Source organism: Pinus tabuliformis, chromosome 3_1 (assembly GCF_031772625.1).
Source record: "Pinus tabuliformis cultivar Carrire ecotype Pingquan chromosome 3_1, CPIR1, whole genome shotgun sequence".
Classification (NCBI taxonomy): domain Eukaryota; kingdom Viridiplantae; phylum Streptophyta; class Pinopsida; order Pinales; family Pinaceae; genus Pinus; species Pinus tabuliformis.
The window spans coordinates 619,703,612-619,725,260 of record NC_142301.1 but is presented as its reverse complement, the minus strand read 5'-3'; the positions used below and the strand labels follow the sequence as shown (position 1 = coordinate 619,725,260).

At 35.8% G+C, this 21,649-nt stretch overlaps 2 protein-coding genes across 2 annotated transcripts; both read right to left on the bottom strand.

Moving 5' to 3' along the window:
* Positions 1-12,616: 12,616 nt before the first annotated feature.
* Positions 12,617-15,509, bottom strand: LOC149188556 (putative LRR receptor-like serine/threonine-protein kinase At5g48740). Its single transcript, XM_089409991.1, has 8 exons — positions 15,266-15,509; positions 14,965-15,173; positions 14,738-14,864; positions 14,580-14,648; positions 14,233-14,470; positions 13,288-13,357; positions 13,125-13,199; positions 12,617-12,688 (listed from the first exon to the last, which is right to left on the bottom strand). Exons 1-8 carry the CDS (start codon positions 15,507-15,509, stop codon positions 12,617-12,619), a joined length of 1,104 nt encoding a protein of 367 aa, XP_089266117.1.
* A 292-nt stretch (positions 15,510-15,801) lies between these two features.
* LOC149188555 (putative LRR receptor-like serine/threonine-protein kinase At1g67720) lies at positions 15,802-18,219 on the bottom strand. Its single transcript, XM_089409990.1, has 7 exons — positions 18,123-18,219; positions 17,470-17,963; positions 16,795-17,243; positions 16,548-16,673; positions 16,394-16,465; positions 16,001-16,069; positions 15,802-15,901 (listed from the first exon to the last, which is right to left on the bottom strand). The coding sequence occupies exons 1-7, from the start codon at positions 18,217-18,219 to the stop codon at positions 15,802-15,804; spliced, it is 1,407 nt and encodes a 468-aa protein (XP_089266116.1).
* Between the last annotated feature and the right edge of the window lie 3,430 nt (positions 18,220-21,649).

Below are 21,649 nucleotides of genomic sequence, written 5' to 3'. Positions count from 1 at the left end.
ATTTAGTGTGGTTGCATGTTATGTTATTTTAAACCAGTCGTTAATTAGAAAGATATAAATATTCCTCACCAAATTTATTGCAATCAATAAAGATTTGTGTGATCAATTAAAAAAAATCCGCCACTCATATTTGTGTGTGAAATTTTTATTTTGGCTCTTTTGCCTTTCCAAAAAACTCGTATCGGAGCTCAAAAGGATCCTAAGTTCGTGATGCCTACAGAACCAGTGTGAAAAGGGCCAAGAGGAAAAAAGTCAATGATTTAAAAAGAAATAAAAAATTACATTACCAAATTATCACAATGTTAAGGAAATGTGCAGGTCAGTGCAAAATTCACACCTAATTAGTGCAAAAACTGTGCAAATTTTCGTGAAACTTTGAATCCAGAAAATTCGGTTTATGTACGCAGACCAATTTTATCGAGGGTGCGCATATCCCGGGAGCCTGTAATACGTTTGAAGAAGTCAAAGTTCTTTTTAAAATTTTCGAAACGGTCACGTGGAATCCATGGCTCACTTCATACGTACTCTTGAAACTATTCAAAAAGATTTGTTTCAAGGGGGCATTTCATATAAAGGATTCGTACAAAAGCTTTGTATGAAAGTGTTTTTAAGGCATTTTATAAAGGTTTTTTTAATAAATTTTAAATAAATATAGTTTTATAATGTCTTTTAAGAGTATTGATTTTTTCTTTTTAAGGAAGGGTATATTATTATTTGAAGAAAAGTTTTAAAGGAAGATGATTTTCTTAAATTTCTAACTTTAGTTTTACACGGAAGGATTGTGATGTGTGGGCCATTAAGATGACGACCACGTTGCAGGCTTATGATGTTTGGGATTATGTATAATTTGGGTTTTTAGAACTTCAGGATGAAGCAGAAGAACGAGTTCTCAGTGATGCACAGATGGATCTATGGAAGACAAAAAGAAGAATGCACAAGCGTTGCAATTTATCCAATAAGGAATGGACCGAGCAGTGTTCCAGAAATTTATGATCACGTCTTCAGCAAAGGAAGCATGAGAAACCTTAGCGACAAGCTATAAAGGTATGGCCAAAGTCAATATTGTTAAGTTGTAGAATACTAGGAGAGATTTTGAAAGTTTGCAGATGAAGGAGATAAAGGACATCAATTCTTTCATGAATCAGGTCATGATTTTCATAAACCATTTTAAAATTTATGGTGAGGAAATTAAAGATCAAACAATGGTTGAGAATGTCCTCAGATCTTTGTCTACCAAATTTGATGTTGTGGTAGAAGCCATAGAAGAAGCCAAGAATTTGACATCACTGACAGTTGATGAGTTGATGGAATCACTTCTATCACATGAGGCAAGGGCAGACAGAAATAAGGATTCCACTTTAAAAATCACTTTCAAAAGCCAGGTTTATATTTCAAGAGACAAAGGTCGAGGCAAAAGTAGATCAAGAGGTAGAGGACGAGGTAGAAAACATGGTGATCAGAGAGATGGACGAGAAGAGTATGAACATGAAAGTGGAAGCAATGACAGAATCTTCAACAATAATTAAAGAGTTGACAAATCAAATGTGAGATGTTATTATTGCAACAAATTTGGTCACTATGTCTGTGATTGCACGAAGAGGATAGATGATCAAGGGAACCAAAGAGTTAATGTTACTACAGACAGTACTAACTCGATGTTCCTATCTTGCCATACCATGCAAAACCTTTTGATAATGTGTGTCTATTAGAAAGTGGTTACAGTAACCACATGACAGGAAATAAGAATTTGGTTGCAAATTTGGATCAATCAGTGAAGACAAAGGTAAAGTTGGGGACAGACAAGATTGTTGATGTAGATGGAAAATGAGTGTTAAACATTTCGACCAATCAGGGTGAGCCAAAGACAACCTATGAGGCATATTATGTCACTAGTCTCAAACATAATTTGATAAGTGTTGGTCAATTGACACAGAAGGGATAGTAATTTATCTTTCAAGGAAAAGAGTGTGTTATATATGATAAGCCCCCAAGCAAGCGAATGATAGAAAAGGTGCAAATGACGAGAAAAAAACGCTTTCCTCCAGTCATGAATTATAGTCATCAAGCCAGTGCTTTTACAGTAGTATGTTTTAATGATTATTGGTTATGGCACTGTTGATTTGGACACTTGCACTTTTTTAGTTTAAGATAGTTGCAACAAAAACAGATGGTCAGAGAACTACCTCCCATCAAATAATCTGCTAGAACCTACTAGTACTTGTGAGTGTTGCATCTTGGGAAAGAAACACTGTGAAAATTTTCCAAGGAGAGTTGCATACAAAGCAAAGCAACCTCTTGAGCTAGTGCATACAAATTTGCGTAGAACTATGAGGACATAGTCGATTGGTGGAAGTTGTTACTTTCTCACTTTCATTGATGACAATAACATAAAGACTTCGGTTTAATTCTTGAAGCAGAAGTGTGAAACTTCTACAAAGTTCAAGGAATTCAAAGCCTTAGCAGAGAACCAAAGTGATCGAAAAATCAAAGTATTGAGGTTAGATCATGGTGGAGAATATGATTTGAAGGCATTCAATGATTACTACAAACAACATGGAATGAGAAGACAGTTTACAACCAGGTACACACCACAACAGAATGGTGTAGCATAGAGAAAGAACAAAACCATTATGAATATGACAAGGAGCATGTTGAAAGGAAGAAGCTTGTCTAATGAGTATTGGGCATAAGAAGTTTCATGTGTTGTTTATGTGATTAGCAGATCTCCTACAAAGAGTGTGATGAACAGAGTACCAGAAGAAGCTTGGTTAGGTATGTCTTGTAGCGTATCTCATTTCAAAGTATTTTGATGTGTAGCTTATGCACATCTGCCTAAAGCGCTAAGAGGAAAATTGGATGTTAAAAGTGAAAAATACATGTTTACTAGTTATAGTGAGCAATCAAAACATTACAAATGATATAACCCTATAAAAAATAAGATCATAATTAGTAGATATGTTGTGTTCAAAAAACAAGAGTCATGGAATCGGATTGTAGACAAAACAATTGATGCACAAGCGTCGCTTATGAAAGAATATGATGTAGCAAAAAAGTAGTGGGGATCAAAAGAGCAAACACCAAACAAAGTCACACCAGCAAGGACTCCAAGATTTTATGAGCAACATGGATCTTCAAGAACATCAACAGATCGAGATTATCCCAGCAATCAATTAGGTGATGAATCAAGCAATGGTAAGACAAATATGAGAAGTCTGAAAGATATTTATGATGTTTTGGATGCTAGTTCAAAATTTTCATTATTTTCCTTCCAACCTTGTTCATTTGAAGAAACAATCAGAGATGAAAATTGGGTGCAAGACATAGATGAAGAAATTGAAGCTATTGAAAAGAATAATATATGGGATTTGGTTGATTTGCCAAAGGACAAAAATCTCATTGGTGTAAAATGGGTGTACAAGACAAAGTTGAATGAGAAAGGTGAAATTGACCGATTTAAAGCAAGACTTGTAGCAAATGGATTCTCGCAGCAATGGGAAATAGTCTTTAGAGAAAAGTTTGGTCTGGTAACTTGATTGGATAATGTAAGAGCAGTTCTAGCCACAACAACTCACAACCAGTGGAAAGTATATCAGATGGATGTGAAATTAACCTCCTTGAATGGAATTCTAGAAGAAGAAATTTATGTGCAACAACCTCCATGATATGAAGTTGAAGGTAAAAAAGATAAAGTTTGCAGGTTGAAGAAAGCACTCTATGGACTCAACTAAGCGCCTAGAGTTTGGTATAGCAAAATTGATAGCTACATGATCAAGAATGGATTTTGCAGAAGTAACATTGAGCCTACCTTGTACACAAAGGTAAATGAGCATGGACAAATTTTGATTGTTTGCTTATATGTTGATGACATGATTTATACAAGTGATTTTGAGTTAGATGAATTTAAACAAACCACGATGAAATCATTTGAGAAGGCATATCTTGGTCTCATGAAATATTTTCTTGGCATAAAAGTTGAGAAATCTGAAAAATGAATTTTTATTTGTCAAAATAAATATGCTAGAGATTTGCTAAAAAGATTTAGGATGGAAAATTGCAAACATGTCCCTACACCAACTGAAACATGTACAAAGTTAAACAAGGATGATGAAGGATGAGATGTCAATCCAAATCTATTCAAAAGATTGGTTGGCAACCTCATGTATCTCATAGCTACAAGACCAGATATCATGCAAGGAGTGAGTTTGATTTCTAGATTTATGGAGAGTCCAAAAGACACACATTGGAAAGCAGGAAAAAGAATTCGATACATCGATAGTGATTTTGCAGGTAGTTTGGATGATAGGAAGAGAACTTCTGGTTATGTATTCCATCTTGGTTCAGGTGTGATTTCATGGGCATCTAAGAAGAAGCCTATTGTAACACTATCATCAGCAAAATCATAATTTGTAGTAGCAACATCAGCAACCTGTCAAGCAGTATGGTTAAGAAGAGTATTTCATGGACTCAAGCAGAAACAACAAGGATCAACAACAATATATTGTGACAACACCTCAGCGATTGAACTATCCAAGAATAGTGTGTTTCATCAAAAGAGCAAACATATTGATACTATATATCATTTTACTAGAGAACTTGTGAGCAATGGAGAAGTTCACTTGAAGTCTTGTAAATCTAGTGATCAATTGATTGATATATTTACTAAGTCATTAACAAAATATGTCTTTGAGTTTTATAGAAGAAACTTGGCTATTGTAAGCCTAATTGAGATGTTTGAGTTGTCATGAGTCATGTCCTAGTTTAAATGTTCATAATTAAGGGGGAGTGTTAAAATAGCTAATTAACTCCCGCATGGAAAATAATATGAAATTAGAGAGTTAGTTAACTTAGTGTTAAGTCAAGTCGAGTTAAATGAGAGACGAATTTAGTGTGTGGTTGCATGTCAAATTATTTTAGGTGAATTGTTAGTTGAAAACATATAAATATCGCTCATAGAGTTCATTGTAATCGATAAATTTTGTGTGATCAATAGAAGAGTCCCAACTCATGTGTAAGATTTGTATTTTGGCTCCTCTACCTTAAGAAGATTGCATCACATCTGTCTTGCTTACCTCATTTTTATAAAAAAATGCCAATTCCAAGTTCCAAACCAATAAGCCTCAAATGAAACGAAAGAAAATCACTCTAGCCTCTGTAATGCAAAATTCTATGAAAAGAAATCAATAAAATCGTATATTCTGTGGATGTTCCATTCATTAAAGTTTGAATGGATAATGCCGCAAACAGAAATTCAAATCTCTCTCATTTAAATTTCGCAGAGCAGATATTGAGTTTTATGAATAACCCATTGGTATTTGCATGTTCAACGGTATAAACTGCAGAGAATAAATATACCTAGTGAGTTTGGGATGATTTTCCTTAATGTCCAATAGCTATCAACTTATCGACTGCACACCGACCTCAACAAAGTGTTACGGCCTATGATTGTTGTTAATTTTGATGCTATTTTAATGTTTGAGGATGGAGTTTAAAAAATAAATATAGTAATTATTCAGATCATTTAATTTGGAAACTCTTTCCAATTTCAAAATATATAAACTTATCAACTTTGATAAACAAACCATTTAAAATACATTCATCATTTAAACACAACTCCACATGCTAAAATATAAACACAACAATAAAATCAATATAAAAGTCACTCCCACATTACCCAAACATTGGCTGAGGCAATATACATTAATCAATGTAATATACACAATCTACATATGAACATCCATGTACATTATAAAATAATAAATAACCGTATTCCACCCAGGGCTACTATAACGTAAAGTGAGTTGGAAATGCCATCGATGCAAATGTTAAAATCCGTACAAGATGACAGTCTGATGTGGATACCTTTATTCTGATCAATGATATTGATAGGCGTTGTTTAATAGTTATTTGTTTTTGGCGGGAGGATAGGTTTTTTCGGTTAAACCTTTATTTATTTATTTTTTGGTTTAAACTAGTGTAGATATAGATTTAATACTGGAAAAACTTTTTGTCAAGTATGTTCACCATTCAAATTTTAAAATATTTTCACAACTCAAATTTGAGATTTTAAAAAATCTTTGCTTAATTATAAACCAATTAGATTGGAAAAAATCTTTGCTTAATTATAAACCAATTAAATTGGAAAATAAAGACAAAACCTCCCAAACATTTAACGGATAAAATACAACCTACTGATATGTAAACTGCATTGGAAATTCCGTCCATGCAAATTTTAAAACCGGTACAGGTTGACAGTGAATTTAAAAAAATAGGTGACATTGAGTAATAGTTAGACTAAATAATCATGTATTCTATGAACATCATATCACATTTGTGCGAATTTTCTATTGGAATGTGTCTATTCACAGCCCAAAATATTTTAGGTTTCATACTGTATTTTTGCAGACATACATGCTTGCAAGTTTGTGTGGGAAAATCAACACAATATTGTACGTGGATCAAATGCTAAAGTTCGCTTTTGATACTGATTACGTGCAATGCACGTTCTACAAATTACAACTTTTTAGAATTTGGCAGTGACAAAAAATCCATACAATTTATATTTTAAAATGGAAGGCAAATCCATAATAACCAATTTCAATTTTCACCTCTGAACCATAAGCCTTAGAATCCCGTGGCTCATCCCTATCCTTCGATCCATATCCAAAGCGTGCTAACTTATCTTCCAACTGGTGGAATGTTGGAGCTGTTGTCGCTCCACTCCATTCCTTTGCCTTTACTCGTCTCCACCCCACCAGCCAACAAATCCTCTCTTTCGATGCCGATCTCCTCTGAAACTGAAAAAGAAGCTATAATATCCTCGATTTTGAGAGCCTCTTTGAGCTCTGCCACTATCTCATTCATGCTCGGTCTGCAAGAGCGTTCCACCTGAACACATCTCATGGCTACTTTGGCAACGCGAGTCATGGATTTCATGTCGTATCTTCCATCCAACCTCTTGTCTATGATCTCTGATTTTGCCAACATGGTCATCTAGTATATACGGTGTCGCCTGTAGATGTGCCCATAATTTTTGTTAGTGTAGTTTAACATGCCCCACAAAACATTCTACTGTCAGCACTCTTGAATATTTATATTTTGATAAAATTCCTTTCCCAGCGAATGATGTTGACGTCTTCTTCTTCGACGAGTTTTATATCCATGGCTGGTCTACCACATATGATTTCTAGTAAAACCACGCCAAAGCTCTAAACATCACTCTTTTCTGTCAACATTTGAGTGTTGTAATGCGCGTGGTTCTGTCAGGTATTAATCACGAATGGCCCGCTCACTGTTTAGATGGCACTGATCACTGTTCAATAGCCGGCTAGTGTCAGTATCATCCGGCGCAATAATTGCTCATCCGTATCTAGAAATATGTATAAATTGCCATGATTAGAACTGAACCGATCAAGTTTTTGCGTGGATTTTGTTCTCTGATATGGTATCAGAACTCAGGTGAGCTGTGAGGAGACAGAGTTGTGCATTGAGTTTAGCTCCGTGTAAGGAAGAAAGCGATGAGGGCTCTGTACCCTGGAGCCGTGAACAGTTGTGAAGATTTTCGCTAAGAGACCCCGCTGTGTAGAGAGGCAGCAAAGTTCAACGCAGGTGGAGTTATGTGCGTGTGGTGGAGCGTTGTGGAGTTGTGTGTTCAGCGAATTGCAATTTTCAGCTGGAGTTGCAATTATCTGCGTGTGGTTGCGTGTGGTGGAGCTGTGTGCTCATCGAGTTGGGGAGCTGTGTGCTCAGCCAGTTGTTGGCTCAGCGAGTTGCAATTTTACTCTTGCTGCCTGTGGGCATTAAGCTGTGGAGGTGAAAGCTGCAAGTGTCAAGCTTGTTGTAAGTGCTGTAAGTGAATCTGATTGTCATTGGGTGTTGTTTCTAATATTTGCTGTGTTGCAAATATCGTAGTGGTTGCAGCATTGAAGCAAAGAATTTTCATGTTATTTGAAAATCATGAAAGTGATTAGAGTTAAAAGGTTTTAGCCATTTTTTTTTAGGTATTTTAAAACCAAAGCAAATCAAGTTTGGTTTGTTTTTTTTGTTGGGAGAAGTTTTTAAAAGATTTGCTTTATTTTAAATGTTGAGACTAAAGAGGTGTTTGTTTTTAATGAGAAGATTATCATGGAGTGATAAGGTTTTTAGTATTTGTTTAATGTGGTGAAAAGTAAAAATTAAAAAAAAAAAATTGAAATTTTTAATAGTGAAAAGGAGTTAGTAAAGATTTTTATGGTGCATGTGTAGTGAAAGTTTTCTGGGATTTGGTGAGATTGGGTGCACCCGGATTTAGATTTGGTGGCATTTTGTTGATTGGAGAAAGTTTTGTTTTTTTTTGTTTTTTGTTTTGTTTTGTTTTCTTTTTTTTTCATCATGTCAAATTTGTTGCCTGATACTTATTTGAATGAATCCACCAAATTTGATAGAGGAAATTATGTGAATTGGAAATTCAAGTTGCTGACTATTTTAGAAGGTTATAATTTGTGGTCTATTGTGAGTGGGGATGAGTCCAAACTCACAGTTGCAGCGTCCATTCCAGATTGGGAGAGAAGGGAGACGAAAGCAAAGGTGTTGCTGCGTATGTCCGTAAAGGACAACATTATTCCTCACATCAGAGATTGTAAGACATCAAAAGAAACATGGGATACGCTGAAGGGTTTGTATGAAACAACAAATACAAACCGGATCTTGTTTTTGAAGACTAAGCTTTTATATCTAAAAATGGAAGCAAATGAAAATATAAGCAATTTCATATATCGTGTCAAAGATTTAAGTGATAAGTTAGGAGATATTGGTGAAAAGGTGTCTAGTACTGACTTAGTCGCCATCACATTAAATGGCTTAGTGCAAGATTATCAAATGTTTGTCTCAAGTCTTTCAGCTAGAGAGAAACCCCCTACATTTAATGAATTGACAGGAATTCTTCTACAAGAGGAGGAGAGGATGAAGAGCCTTAATTTGGGCTCTAATAGTTCAGATTTGATGTTGGTAGCCAAGGGAAAATATCCATACAGAGACAAGCCATGGGATAAGAACAAAGGAGGCAAGTTTCAAGCAACACAAAAAGGTATGACACGGTGTAAATTTCCAATCCATGATAAGAGAAATGATGATTGTTATTATTGTGGCAAACCTAGGCATCATTCTAAAGATTGTTATAAAAGGAAATATAATGAGTCTAGGCAAAGAAACAGAAGTGACAATGGAAATTTTGTGGACAGAGATACTTCAATCAGTGATGGATTTAAAAATCTTAAATTGTTTGTTTCTGATGCTACATTGTTTGTGGAAAATGATGATGTGAATGCTTGGTTCATTGATTCTGGTGCATCACTCCATATGTCTTGTAATAAGGAGTGGTTTGATGAATATTATGAAAACATTGATGGAAAATATGTTTACCTAGGAGATAACAGATCACTTAAAGTTCAAGGTTATGGAGTAATAGGTGTGAATTTGCCTAATGGACAAGAGAGACAAATCCATAATGTGATGTATGTTCCTGGTATCAAAAAGAATTTAATTTCTGTTTCTACTATTGCTGACCAAGATTTGAAGGTGGAATTTGTTAAATCATAGTGTGTAGTGAAAGACATTCAAGATCAGTACAAGGTTATTGCCACAGGTACCAGAGTTGGAGGCTTGTATAAGTTGGATGTGACCAGGAAAAGTCATCAAGCGTTGACATCTACAACAATATCAATGGTAGATTCATGGCATCAAAGGTATGGACATCTAAATCAAAAAGATTTAATGCTACTTTAAAAGAACATAATGGTTGAAGGTCTTCCTGTCTTGAAGAATGATCATGTTGAATGTGAAGCATGTGTACTTGGCAAGCAATATAGGGAGGAATTTCCTATACATAAAGAAAAAAGGCAAAGGGAAATACTTGAATTAATTCATACTGATGTATGTAGACCTATGCAAACTAGATCTATTGGTGGAGCTTGGTATTTTCTTATTTTTGTGGATGATAGATCTAGGTATACATGGGTTTATTTCATAAGAAAGAAGAGTGATGTTTTTGAGTACTTTAAAGAATTTAACAGTATGGTGGAAAAACAAACTTGTAATTACATCAAAATTTTGAGATCTAATCAAGGGGGAGAATACAAATCAAGAGAATCAATATTGTAAAAGCAATGGGATTCTACAATAATTTATAGTGCCACATACACCTCAGCAAAATGGAGTTGTTGAGAGGAAAAACAGAACACTAGTTGAATGTGTACGTAGTGTGCTTCAAGGTAAAAATATATCTAATGGTTTTTGGGCTGAAGCTATTAATACTACTGTTTATTTGAAAAATAGGAGTCCAACCAAAAGTTTAGAGCTTAAAACACCTTTTGAAGCATTTTATGGGTACAAACCAAAAGTGAGTCATTTAAGAGTCTTTATTTGCAAGGAATTTGCTCATATTCCAAAAGATGAAAGAAGAAAACTTGATGCAAAGTCAATTAAGTGCATATTTATTGGTTATTGTGATGATCAGAAAGCATACAAGTTGTTTGATCCTAGTACTCATGGACTGCTTGTAAGTAGGGATGTGGTGTTTCATGAGAATGCAAATGAAGGTGATAAAATGAATAATACTGGTGTATGGCATGATATTGATGATTATGTAAAATTAGATACAAGTGTTGAACAAGAATAGGAACAAGCACAGAAACATGTACAAGTTCAAGAGCAAGGAGCATCAAACAGTCATGATACTCCAAGAAGAGGAGAGGGGACTCCGCAAAGCAGAAAGAAAGATGAAAGTAGTAAAACTCCAAGAAAGTCATCACGTCAAAGTCAGGTACTTGTAAGGTATAAAAATTATGCATTAATGTCTCTTGTTATGAATGTTGTATAACTTTCAAGCTATGAGGAAGCTAATGAATATGAAGAATGGAGAGATGCAATGAATGAAGAATATAACTTTATAATGCAGAATGACACATGGGAATTAAAAGAATTTCCTAAAAACAAAGTTCCCATAAGATGGAAATGGCTTTATAAATCCAAGTTTAATATTGATGGAAGTATTGATAAACATAAAGCTAGATTGGTTGCAAAAGGATATTCACAAAAGGAGGGAATTGCTTATGAAGATACTTTTGCACCTGTAGCTAAGTTGAGCACAATTAGAATCATGATTGCATTAATTACAAAATATAATTGGAAAATGCATCAGGTAGATGTCAAATCTGCATTTTTGAATGGTGAGTTAAAAGAAGAAGTTTATTTGGTTCAGCTTGAAGGGTTTGTAAAACAGGGATAGGGGCATCTGGTTTGCAGGTTAAAAAAAGCTTTATATGGTTTGAAACAAGCATCAAGATCATGGTATGTGAAAATTGATTCTTTCTTTTATGAGAAGCAAAAATGATCCTAACTTGTACATCAAGGAAGATGAAGCCAAGAATGTTGCTTTAATATCTGTATATGTTGATGATCTTATCATAACAGGGAATGCATGCAAGTTGATTGAAGAAATTAAAAATCAGTTGTCACATGTATTTGAGATGAAGGATCTTGGTGAATTGCATTATTATTTAGGTCATGAAGTTTGGAGGGAATCTGGTAAGACATTAATCACACAAAGCAAATATACAAGGGAAATCCCTAAAAGATTCAATATGACTGAATGCAAGGCAACATCTACTCCTTTAGAACAAAATGTCAAATTGTGCAATGATGATGGAACCAAAGAGGTGAATGGAACTTTGTATTGTCAACTGGTGGGAAGTTTGAACTATCTCACCACTACCAGGTCAGATATAGCATATTCTGTTAGCGTACTTAGTCAGTTCATGGCTAAGCCTTGTGAAAGCCATTGGAAAGCAGCAAAGAAAGTCCTTCGATATCTGAAAAGGAACACTTAATTTTGGTATTATGTATACTGATGAATTTGATGTTGAATTGGTAGGTTATTCTGATTCTGACTAGGCTGGAAATCTAGATGATAGGAAATCTACTACTGGATACATGTTCAATATTGGTTCAGAACCAATATCATGGAGCAGTAAGAAAAAACCAACTGTTTCATTGTCGTCTACTGAAACTAAGTATAAAGCATTATGTAGTGCTACCTGTGAAGCAATATGGCTTAGAAGGATACTTGGAGATGTTGGAGAAACACAACAAGCACTTATAGTAATCAGATTTGACAATCAAAGCACTATCAGATTGGGAAACAATCCTATATATCATGTAAGGACAAAACACATTGACACACAACATCATTTTGTAAAAGAAAAATTGCAATCAAAAGAAATTGACTTATCATATTGTAATATAAATGAAAATGTGGCTGACATATTCACCAAGCCTCTTGGAAAGGCTAAATTTGAAATGTGTAGAAGTAAGTTGTGCGTTGTAGAAAATCCAAATTATGTTGTAAGCCTAGCTGAGACTTAGACCAACAGACAAATTAACATGTAGATCGCCATTAAGGGGAGGTGTCAGGTATTAATCACGAATGGCGCCATTCACTGTTCAGACAATAGCCGGCTAGTGTCAATATCACCCGGCACAATAATGTTGGAATATTAATTCCAACTGCCGTGCAGCAGCAGCGAGCCGCAATAGAGAACTTACAAGGAATCGGCTTATTCATGCCACCGCCATAAGTGTCCTTTCACCCTTTGCCTGTTTGTGTTCCCAAAGGAGGAGGAAGATCAGATCCGAGCTCTGCGCAATAACTACTCACCTACAGCATTAAAGAAGAAGCATGGCCGAGAAGGAGAGTATCAGCCTCGAGTCAGCCGCAACATTTATCAGTCTTGGGTTTCAGCACAACCGATTCAAGAAATACAGCAAAAGATCAGATTTGTTCATTATGTGCAGCAGAGACTCTGTCAGAGAGTTGAAGCGGTTGATGGATAAGTTATGACCGCTTCCTGCACTATATATGTGTAGAGCCACAATAGTGTTAACAACTCTGCAATGTAGCGCAACAGCGCTCAAATGTAATTTCTGTGTGTTTAAGAAAGAATGTGCAGCAGCACGAGCTCACATGAATGAAGCCCTCTTGCACAGCAGTGCAGGGACTGAAAAGTAAGAGAGAGGCGCAGCAGCGTAAGGTTAGAAGAAGTTGTTTTATGCACAACAGTGCAGTGATAAACAACAGTGATAGACAGAGTTACTGAGACAGAGCGCTGGGACAGCAGTAGAGAGCAAAGGGGAGCATGCAACAGCGTGAAGTTTTGCAGGGCAATACGCTGCAGCGCGTATGTGCAAGAGGAAGATGTAATGAACAACAGTTCTTTGTGTTCGCTGTGTTTTGGAACAACAATACATTCTACAAACGTGTTTCAGCAACTGTCTGCCAGATGCTGAAACACGTGTTACAGCAACTGTCTGCCCGTTGCTGTAACAGCTGTAACAACAACTGTTTGTAGACACAGATTGAAGTGCCTCTGAAGAAGGCATGTTGGTGAATCCCTCTGTCAAGAGGAAGGTGCTCTTAAGCACAGTCCTTGGTGAATCCCTCTGTTAAGAGGAAGATGCTCTCGCTGTGTTTTGGAGCAGCAATGCATTCTACAGGCGTGTTTCAGCAACTGTCTGCCAGATGCTGAAACACGTGTTTCAGCAACAGACTGTGTGACTGAAACTGTGTGTTTCAGCAACAGCCTGTGTGGCTGAAACTGTAATTTTCTGAGATAGCAGAAATTGGTTTGTGGAACTGAAGCGTTCCTGTTGTAATCCCTCTGTCAAGAGGAAGATGCTTTTCAGCATAAATCTTTTGTGAAAATCCCTCTATGTGAGGAAGACGAATTTATATCAGTTGGTTTACTGTTTATGAATACAAGTTAATTTTTTCAGTTGCTGCAACACCAAACTGCGTTGTTGCAACACCATTTCCAGAAAACAAATTTTCAGTTTTTCTGTGCAAAAACAAAGTGCAAAAACAGAGCAATTTTTGTCTGTTTGTTATGGAATTTATCAGAAAATTCCAACAAATAATTGCTCACCCGTAGCTAGAAATGTGTATAAATTGCCCTGATTAATAATGAACCGATCAAGTTTTTGCGTGGATTTTGTTCTCTGATAGGTTCCCCCATAGAAATTCAGCGATTGAAGCACAATGGAAATAAAAAAACGAAATTGACTGTCCTCTAAAATAATTAATTGAGTTCGTCACAGCACAAAAAAAAAAAAGGGGAAAATTAAGTACGATACAAAATTTGAGTAATAATGGTTATGGGTTGAATTCGTTGAAAATAGATTAAAAAAAAATAAAAGAGGCATTACTCTGGATCAAGGTATGCCGACGTTCCTTTCACTGCAGTGGTAACATTAGTAGCCTGTTCATCAATTGTCATCCTTGAAAGACCGTAATCGGCTACTTTTCCATGCAAGTTGCCGTTTAATAGGATGTTAGCGGTCTTGATGTCCCTATGAATTACCTTCGGGGTGCAACCGACGTGTAAGTATTCCAGGCATTCAAAATATGGAAATAGCAGGTCGATCAGATGAGATATATGATTACCTTTCATTCGTCTTTATGCTTGTTTAAAATTTACAGTAATCAATACTTCAAACGACGAACGTTTACATTTTACAAATAAAATGTACATGAAAATGATAGAGAGATTTACCCTGTGCTGCATCTAACACTATTTTGACCATTGTTTTCCAAGTTACCTGGGAGTTTTCTGCACTAGGACCTGGAAATGCAAATAAGAGCCAGATGCTTGTCGGTTACCTTGCTATTCTATCTACTGAAACAAAAATATCTTCAAACAGTGAAATTTACCATGAAGATGGTCCCTCAGGGACCCTTTTGACATGTGCTCGTAGATAAGCATAACCTCTCTGGTTTCATTCCAGTAGCCTAGTAAAGATACCAAATTCCTCTGATTGATTTTGGAAAGAAGATCCACCTGTTCATGAGATACATGCACAGTCAAAACTGGCTCAAAACTGGCTCTCTTATATTGGATCAAAATTGAACCGTATTACATGGTAATATTTAAGCATTACCTCATTCAGAAACTCGTCCACACCCTGGCGGGAGAATAATGAGAGCACTTTTACAGCGATCTCTTTTCCTTCTGGCAGTTTGCCAAAGAACACATATCCAAATCCCCCTCGTCCAATCTCCCGACTGAAAGCTTCTGTGGCAGTGGTCATCTCATCTAGGGTAAAGGCACGGCACTTTGTTGGATTGGGCACCTTAATCCTCGAACTGTCTGCAATCGTCGCAAGGAAGGTAAAGTTAGTAAACAGTAAAAGCACAATTATAATTATTTCTGTATCCTATTATAATATCTCTAATATTGACCTTGGTCCAAGAAGGGATTTCGTCCCTTTTCCACCCCACCGCTTTCCTTGATTACGCCTTTTTCTTTCCTCCTGAATTTATCACGATAGATCACAACACCGAGGATCAACCCTAAAGCGATAATTAGAATTCCACCGAGTGTTGTTCCCATGGCAACCTTCGAGTTATTACTGTTTGAATTCTTCGAAGTACATTTCCTCTTCTCCATATGTAGATAGGAGTTTCCGGAATAACTGCGACACATGAACGTCCTGCTCTAAGGTACCTTGGAACTTTCCGTTGAAACATAATTATTATCTCTGACATTTTTATTATAAAATTATGAAAAAAGAATCTGAACCTCGAAATCCTAATAGGAGGTTTGCGTCAAAACATAAGGAATATAAAATAGGATATGATTACCTGAGTTTCAACGAACAATTGTGCAGCAGTTGGGCAGGAATTACACCGCTGAAATTATTGCTTTCTATATTATGCAGTATCAAAACTATTAGTTAGTTCTATTTAACATTGTACAAGAACCTTAAAAATATAAATTAAACGGCAGAAGACGGGAAGACGTACAACTCTTTAAGGTTTTTTAGTTCGCATATCCAGGCTGGAACAGTAGCGTTCAGGTTGTTGTTTTGTAAATATCTGGTACAATAACAGAAGCAAATTTTCCATTTTTGAAAATGCATAGGTTCAAGACTTAAAATCGACAAAATAGAAATTGCCTATGGAAAAGAAACTTACAGTCTCTCCATCATGGTTAAACTGGATAAATTTGGTAAGGATCCCATCAAGTGATTATTGTCAAGTGACCTGCAAAATTTAAAAACGAACTAGTGAATGCTGCAGAGAGATGAATTTTATCTGATATAATATTGAACGAAAAAACATGTCCCTTCGCGCCATCAAATTTATGTTCCAAGTGGGTTACTTATGAACCGCAATCCTTTTCGGAATAGGAATAATCAGAAAAATATCAAACATAGTCTATTGCGTACTTCACTACAAAAAAATCCAACAGGAGGAGATATACATTTTTTATAACAGCAATTGGGAGGTGATGTAATCTACAACTTTTCTGTATTACTCTGAAAAGCTAATTACTGGCTACTGGAAAAAAGGGTCAATTCTGCTTACAGATTAACTACTGCAGTAAACAGTGCAATATCTTTAGGCAACAATCCTGTAATATTTCTTCGGGACAAAGACCTGACAACAACAAAGTATCGTGAGCCCTTACAAATTCAACTATACAATTTGATCTGTAAAAAAATCAACGAATTGAGTATACAGTTTCGAAATTCTTATGTCCGAAGAGCTCTTATCACAGCCAATTCCTTCCCACTCAACCTGATAACAGGGATCGGAAATCCAGTCCTTTATGTCAAAACTCCTTTTGAGAGCGTCAAGAGCGAAACTGCAGTTTAAGAACTATTGGATTAGGCATCGAATGATAATCGCTGTAATTTCAGTATAAGAAGTTTTACTCATTGAACTTACTATCTTGAGAATTTTTTGCGCGGTTTGTGTAATATAGCCAGTGATGCTCGAAAGCATTGAGTATAGGTGGACGGTTAGAGTTAGGGGCCTTAGTAACGTTAATATCATATGGTATTTGAGCGAGGATTGGGAATGTTTTCTCGACAGCGGAATGATTGCGCATGAGAGTACTGGTTTCAGAGCGCAGGAGAATAGTGGCTTGAATCTTCTCTTCATCAGTTATCTTGACGTAAAAAGATCTGGATTCCGACACGTTGAGTGTCTCAATCTCTGCAAAATACAGCTGTAACAATGATTTGGCCGCTTGGTAAGATTTTAATGCGATGTCCAAACTGTTTCCAACTCCCGCCGTTTGCATGAGAGCACTTGGAGGAAGGTTCCGGGTATGTCTTGTTGAAACAACGGTATGTGAACTTACACGTCGTACATCTTTACTGTCAGTATTTAAAATTGACTCATCTCCTTTCCAGATGCGGTCAAATTGGTCCTGGGATCACCCATACAAAGCTATTCAGCTTAATCCTTTGACAAAATAAATATTCACAACTGCTCGATAGCGCTAATGAAAATTGGTTTTCACATATCAGACCGTCTATTCCCCATGTGGTAATTAGATAAAAATTGATAAAGATATATTAAAACCAATTACCATGAACCAGATAGTTGATTAATATGACTAAATTTACATATAATGTTCAAAATGATCACCTAACAATAGAATTTCCACCAATATTATAAAAAACTGGCGATAACATTGTTCCAGGCTTGGCCTGTATATACATACCATCTTGTAACCGCCTCAGTTCATCACGCACGGAGGTTCTAGTCAAGCAAATGTAAAGCACCTCGCCGGAACTGACCAATATTTTTTGAGGTTGATATAGTACTACATCTCTGGTTGTTACGTCTCTCACAGCCAACATACCTGGTGTTTGAATGGAGTACTGGAAGCTTGGCCAATTTTGGAATCCATTGTAAACTCCAATGACGAACGACAATCTTACGAAATAAGGCACGACTGGTGTCACGGGCAACTTATAGCGGGGCATTGGAAAGAGGCGTAAAGAATGCAAGAAAGAACCGTTGACAGAGGCGTCCCCTATGTCTGCTGTTTGACCCACGTTTATGTACTCGGCATCAGTGACCCATGCTATATTGTTTTCCGCAGTGTGATTCGTTTTCCCTCCACAACTGATACTAAGAAATCCTGCCACGCCAGCGGGATAATGATTATTAAAAAAATATCTTGCCCAAAAAAAATCGGTAAGCGCTTTAAAAACCAAGATATGAGAGGATGACTGTATAGAGTAGAGAAAACTGAAAATTTCGCGCTCTTGGTAGGAGCGCACTTGTGGAACTCCCATACCTGGTTGAGCACCAATAACAGTCAATAAGAGAGCACGAAGAGTCTCTCCTTTCATCTGCCCGTGTTGGGCTAGCGTGCTGAAGCTAAAGTCAGGCATCGAGCAAATTTTTTTCGGGCTTTAAATTTTTGCAGTAAACACGGTTGTTGTGGAAATATCGCACCTTTGACAAACATTAAGTTATTGAAATACTTTACTCTCGCATAGACACTCTGCACGCCCTCGTTGATGTTTAATAACATGATTTGGATGGTAGTCATTTGACAAACTCTTCCTATGCCATCTCTCTCCATGCTCACATCATTTCATCAAGAAACAAAACACATGCAATAACAATCTCTCTCATACACTCATCCTTATCTATAGTAGAATTGAAAGCTTTACAACTCTCTCATTATTCTGCCACCCCGTGAAAGAGTTAAGCCCAAAAGGGCTCTGATACCAGGAAAGAAGATGTAATTGCACACTAAAAATCTGTGTTTTCATTCATTAAAAACAAGATACGTCACACTTATATAAGTGATATTAGATCCATCTAAACAAGGAGATAATTATTGAGAGATTCTCCAACAAACCTCAAACTAATCTTTCAAATAAACATTATTCCTAACACCTACAATAACATCTCTCGCAAACTTTTTTTTGCTATCTCTCTCCAAGCAAGTTGGATGATATCTATTGATTCATGAGCATCCTTACATGCTTGCTGCAGAATAAGGTGCAAGGAAGTTTTTGCATTGTTTTGATGTGTGTTTAAAGTTACGTGCAATTGAAGAATGGGGTGGTTGGATGATATGTATTGATTCATGAGCATCTTTACATGCTTGCTGCAGAATAAAGTGCAAGGAAGTTAAGTGCAAGGAAGTTTTCACATTGTTTTGATGTGTGTAAAGTTACATGCAGTTGAAGAATGGGGTGATTGCAGAAGTTGCACAAAGAAAAGTCTTGTATCCCTAAAAAAAAACATATCAGTTTGAACTTCATATCTCACTTGTTATTTGTTAGTTAGTCGTATTGTCTATAGACAAGTTAGAGGAGAACAAAGATCCTCATACAAGCTAGAGGAGAAAGCCTTGTAGGCTTCTTTATATATATATAAATCATAAACAAACTTCAAAAGATCCTTATTGGTGAAGCTAATGAACTATAAATTTCTCACATACACGTCATTTATAAAACAATTTAAGTTATTTTATTTATAAATTATTTATATTTTTCGTATAATACAATTTATTTTGAAATGATAATAAATTTATAATATAATTCAGGTTGAGATGATAATAAATTTAAAATAAATTTATTGTTTTAGTAGTTATGTTTTCTCTTTATTTATATAGACATATATAAAAACTATACATATATTGGAAAAAGTGATCTGTCGTGTTGTAATAAGCGCTTATGTAATCGATGCAATAATGCTACATTTAAATATAACTAGCATTTGCACCACATGTTGCAAATGAAACGCCGTAAGGCAATGGCATAAGAAATAATTGTGTAGAAGAAAAAAGTCAAAATTTTATGCAATTTTGTTTATTGGTTTTTATGTTTTTTATCATATGTTATGTTTTAGGGAGCAAAGTGAAGGAATTATGAAAATGCTCTTCATTAAGACTCTGGAACCTTTATAAGTAAATGATTTAAATCAAACATTTCATAACAAAGTAATCTCATATCAACTTAATTCACAATGCAATGGATAATAGTTTTTGTTCATTAGAAATTGGTCTAATTTTATGAGGAAAGCTTAATAGAAAGACTTTAGTAGTAAGGGGGACATTAATAATCTCCCTCGTGATTTGTTATATGATGTTGTTAATTTACTTACTTGTTGCTGCTTATTCTTATTTCACTAGGGTAAAATGTCTAAACTATAAAAAAGTGGTATCATTTGTTGTCTCTTTGGACCATTATATTTTATCTAACTCAATCATTTCCATAGCCTCAACTAGGTTCCCATCATTCTCTTTCCATAGTGACTCAATGTCTTCAAATGCATTTCATAAATTTTGTTTAATAAATGTTTGTGGAAAACCAATATATTTCACTTTGTAGAAGGAAGTGTACATTGGTTGGGGCAAAACTGTATTGCTCTTACCATGTGATGATGCCATCTAAATATTGAATCTTTCTTAGCTATGAGATCGGGGGTGAAGTAACCTTAGCTATGAGACGGAGAAACCGTAACAGGTAGGTGGTTACCTCGTTACCCTAACCACCAAGGGAATCATCCGACAGCACAAAGTTTTTCAATCGTCTAACAAGTGATCAGAGAACGCATGAGGGTACACATGGCAATGGAGAGAATCTTTAGTTTAACTCTGGCCAAGGAAGATACAAGCCCATGTGATTTATAGTGTTGTAACCTGCTTAAGATTCCTTAAAGAATGAATCTGCTAAACTTTTAGTTTAACTCTGCCCAAGTAAAGTACAAGCTCATGTAATTTTCAGTTTGCCTCTATCCAAGGAAAGACAAACCCATGTGATTTGTAGTGTTGTAACCTACGCTCAGTAAATAAATATTAATATATTCTAACATATCAAATCTCATTGTATTTATGTAACCTTAATAACTCATCTTCAATGTTAAATTTGATCTAGGATGGTTAGGAAAGATTTATTGAATGGAAAATATTGTTGGCTAGATAGCATGATGATAATGGCTATGCATGATACCATGTTTTTGTAAGACTCTCGCAGCTGCAGGCTCTGTGAATTGTTTAGAGAAATGAGTAATTCACAGAGAAATGAGTGATTTCTCCAGGAATGAGAAAATTTCCTAGTGAGGTGATGAGCTTCGAGATCCCAATGCTCGCTTGCCCAATGGATGCCCTCTGCCCCTTCTGTTCAACTTCAAAACACAGGGTAAGAACATGATGCTTCTCGATTGATGTTGGTTTCTCTATGATTGTCTCATCAATAGAATTGTTTTTATTAAATTATGCTAGAACTTTCTTGCAAAAATTAAGGGAGCTACTCCTGAGCTTCTTCAGAAGTTCATGCAAGAAAGCAATGCTCGTAACTCAACCCCTTTTTGGCTATTTTGGCATAAGTCGATGGTCTCATGCAGATTTCTGATTCCTAATAGTGCGTTCTTGTTTGGAATATGGAAGATAAAGAACATACACTTGAGGAAATTTTACCAAATTTGTACCAAAAGACAGTGTAGCATGCTGATTATTCTCACTATGCAGAAATCCTGCAATCTTGTTTCTGTACTATATCAAGTAAGGTATTCTAGTCACATAGTTTTGTGATTTTCCTTTCTCTTCATAGGCTCTTTTAGGCTCCCACCGGGATCAGATTTCATTCCCATCCATCACTACCCAGTCTGTGGGGTTGACCAAAAGGGCTTCTAAGCATTAGTGTGAAATCTACATACAATTTGACATCGATATGTAAATTACTGTTATCAAAATCTGGAAACTTAGGATTTTAGTTTTTATGCAGTTGAAAAATATTAAGGCTAAATAGTAAGCTTTCTTTGTGTACATAAAAGAATCCATATGCTATTATTTCTCAGCGAGAA

What these genes read in the sequence shown, in the direction of transcription:
- LOC149188556 (XM_089409991.1), bottom strand. Translation starts at nt 15,509, where the DNA reads ATGTGTCGCAGTTATTCCGGAAACTCCTATCTACATATGGAGAAGAGG. An exon ending in TCGGCATACCTTGATCCAGA is followed by an intron (nt 13,358 to 14,232) that starts GTAATGCCTCTT and finishes TTGTTGTTACAG; the next exon opens with CTGTTACAGCAACGGGCAGA. An exon ending in TGTCCCAGCGCTCTGTCTCA is followed by an intron (nt 12,689 to 13,124) that starts GTAACTCTGTCT and finishes TTAATGCTGTAG; the next exon opens with GTGAGTAGTTATTGCGCAGA.
- LOC149188555 (XM_089409990.1), bottom strand. Translation starts at nt 18,219, where the DNA reads ATGCCTGACTTTAGCTTCAGCACGCTAGCCCAACACGGGCAGATGAAA. An exon ending in ATATTGGTGGAAATTCTATT is followed by an intron (nt 17,244 to 17,469) that starts GTTAGGTGATCA and finishes GGGTGATCCCAG; the next exon opens with GACCAATTTGACCGCATCTG. An exon ending in AATGCTTTCGAGCATCACTG is followed by an intron (nt 16,674 to 16,794) that starts GCTATATTACAC and finishes CTTAAACTGCAG; the next exon opens with TTTCGCTCTTGACGCTCTCA.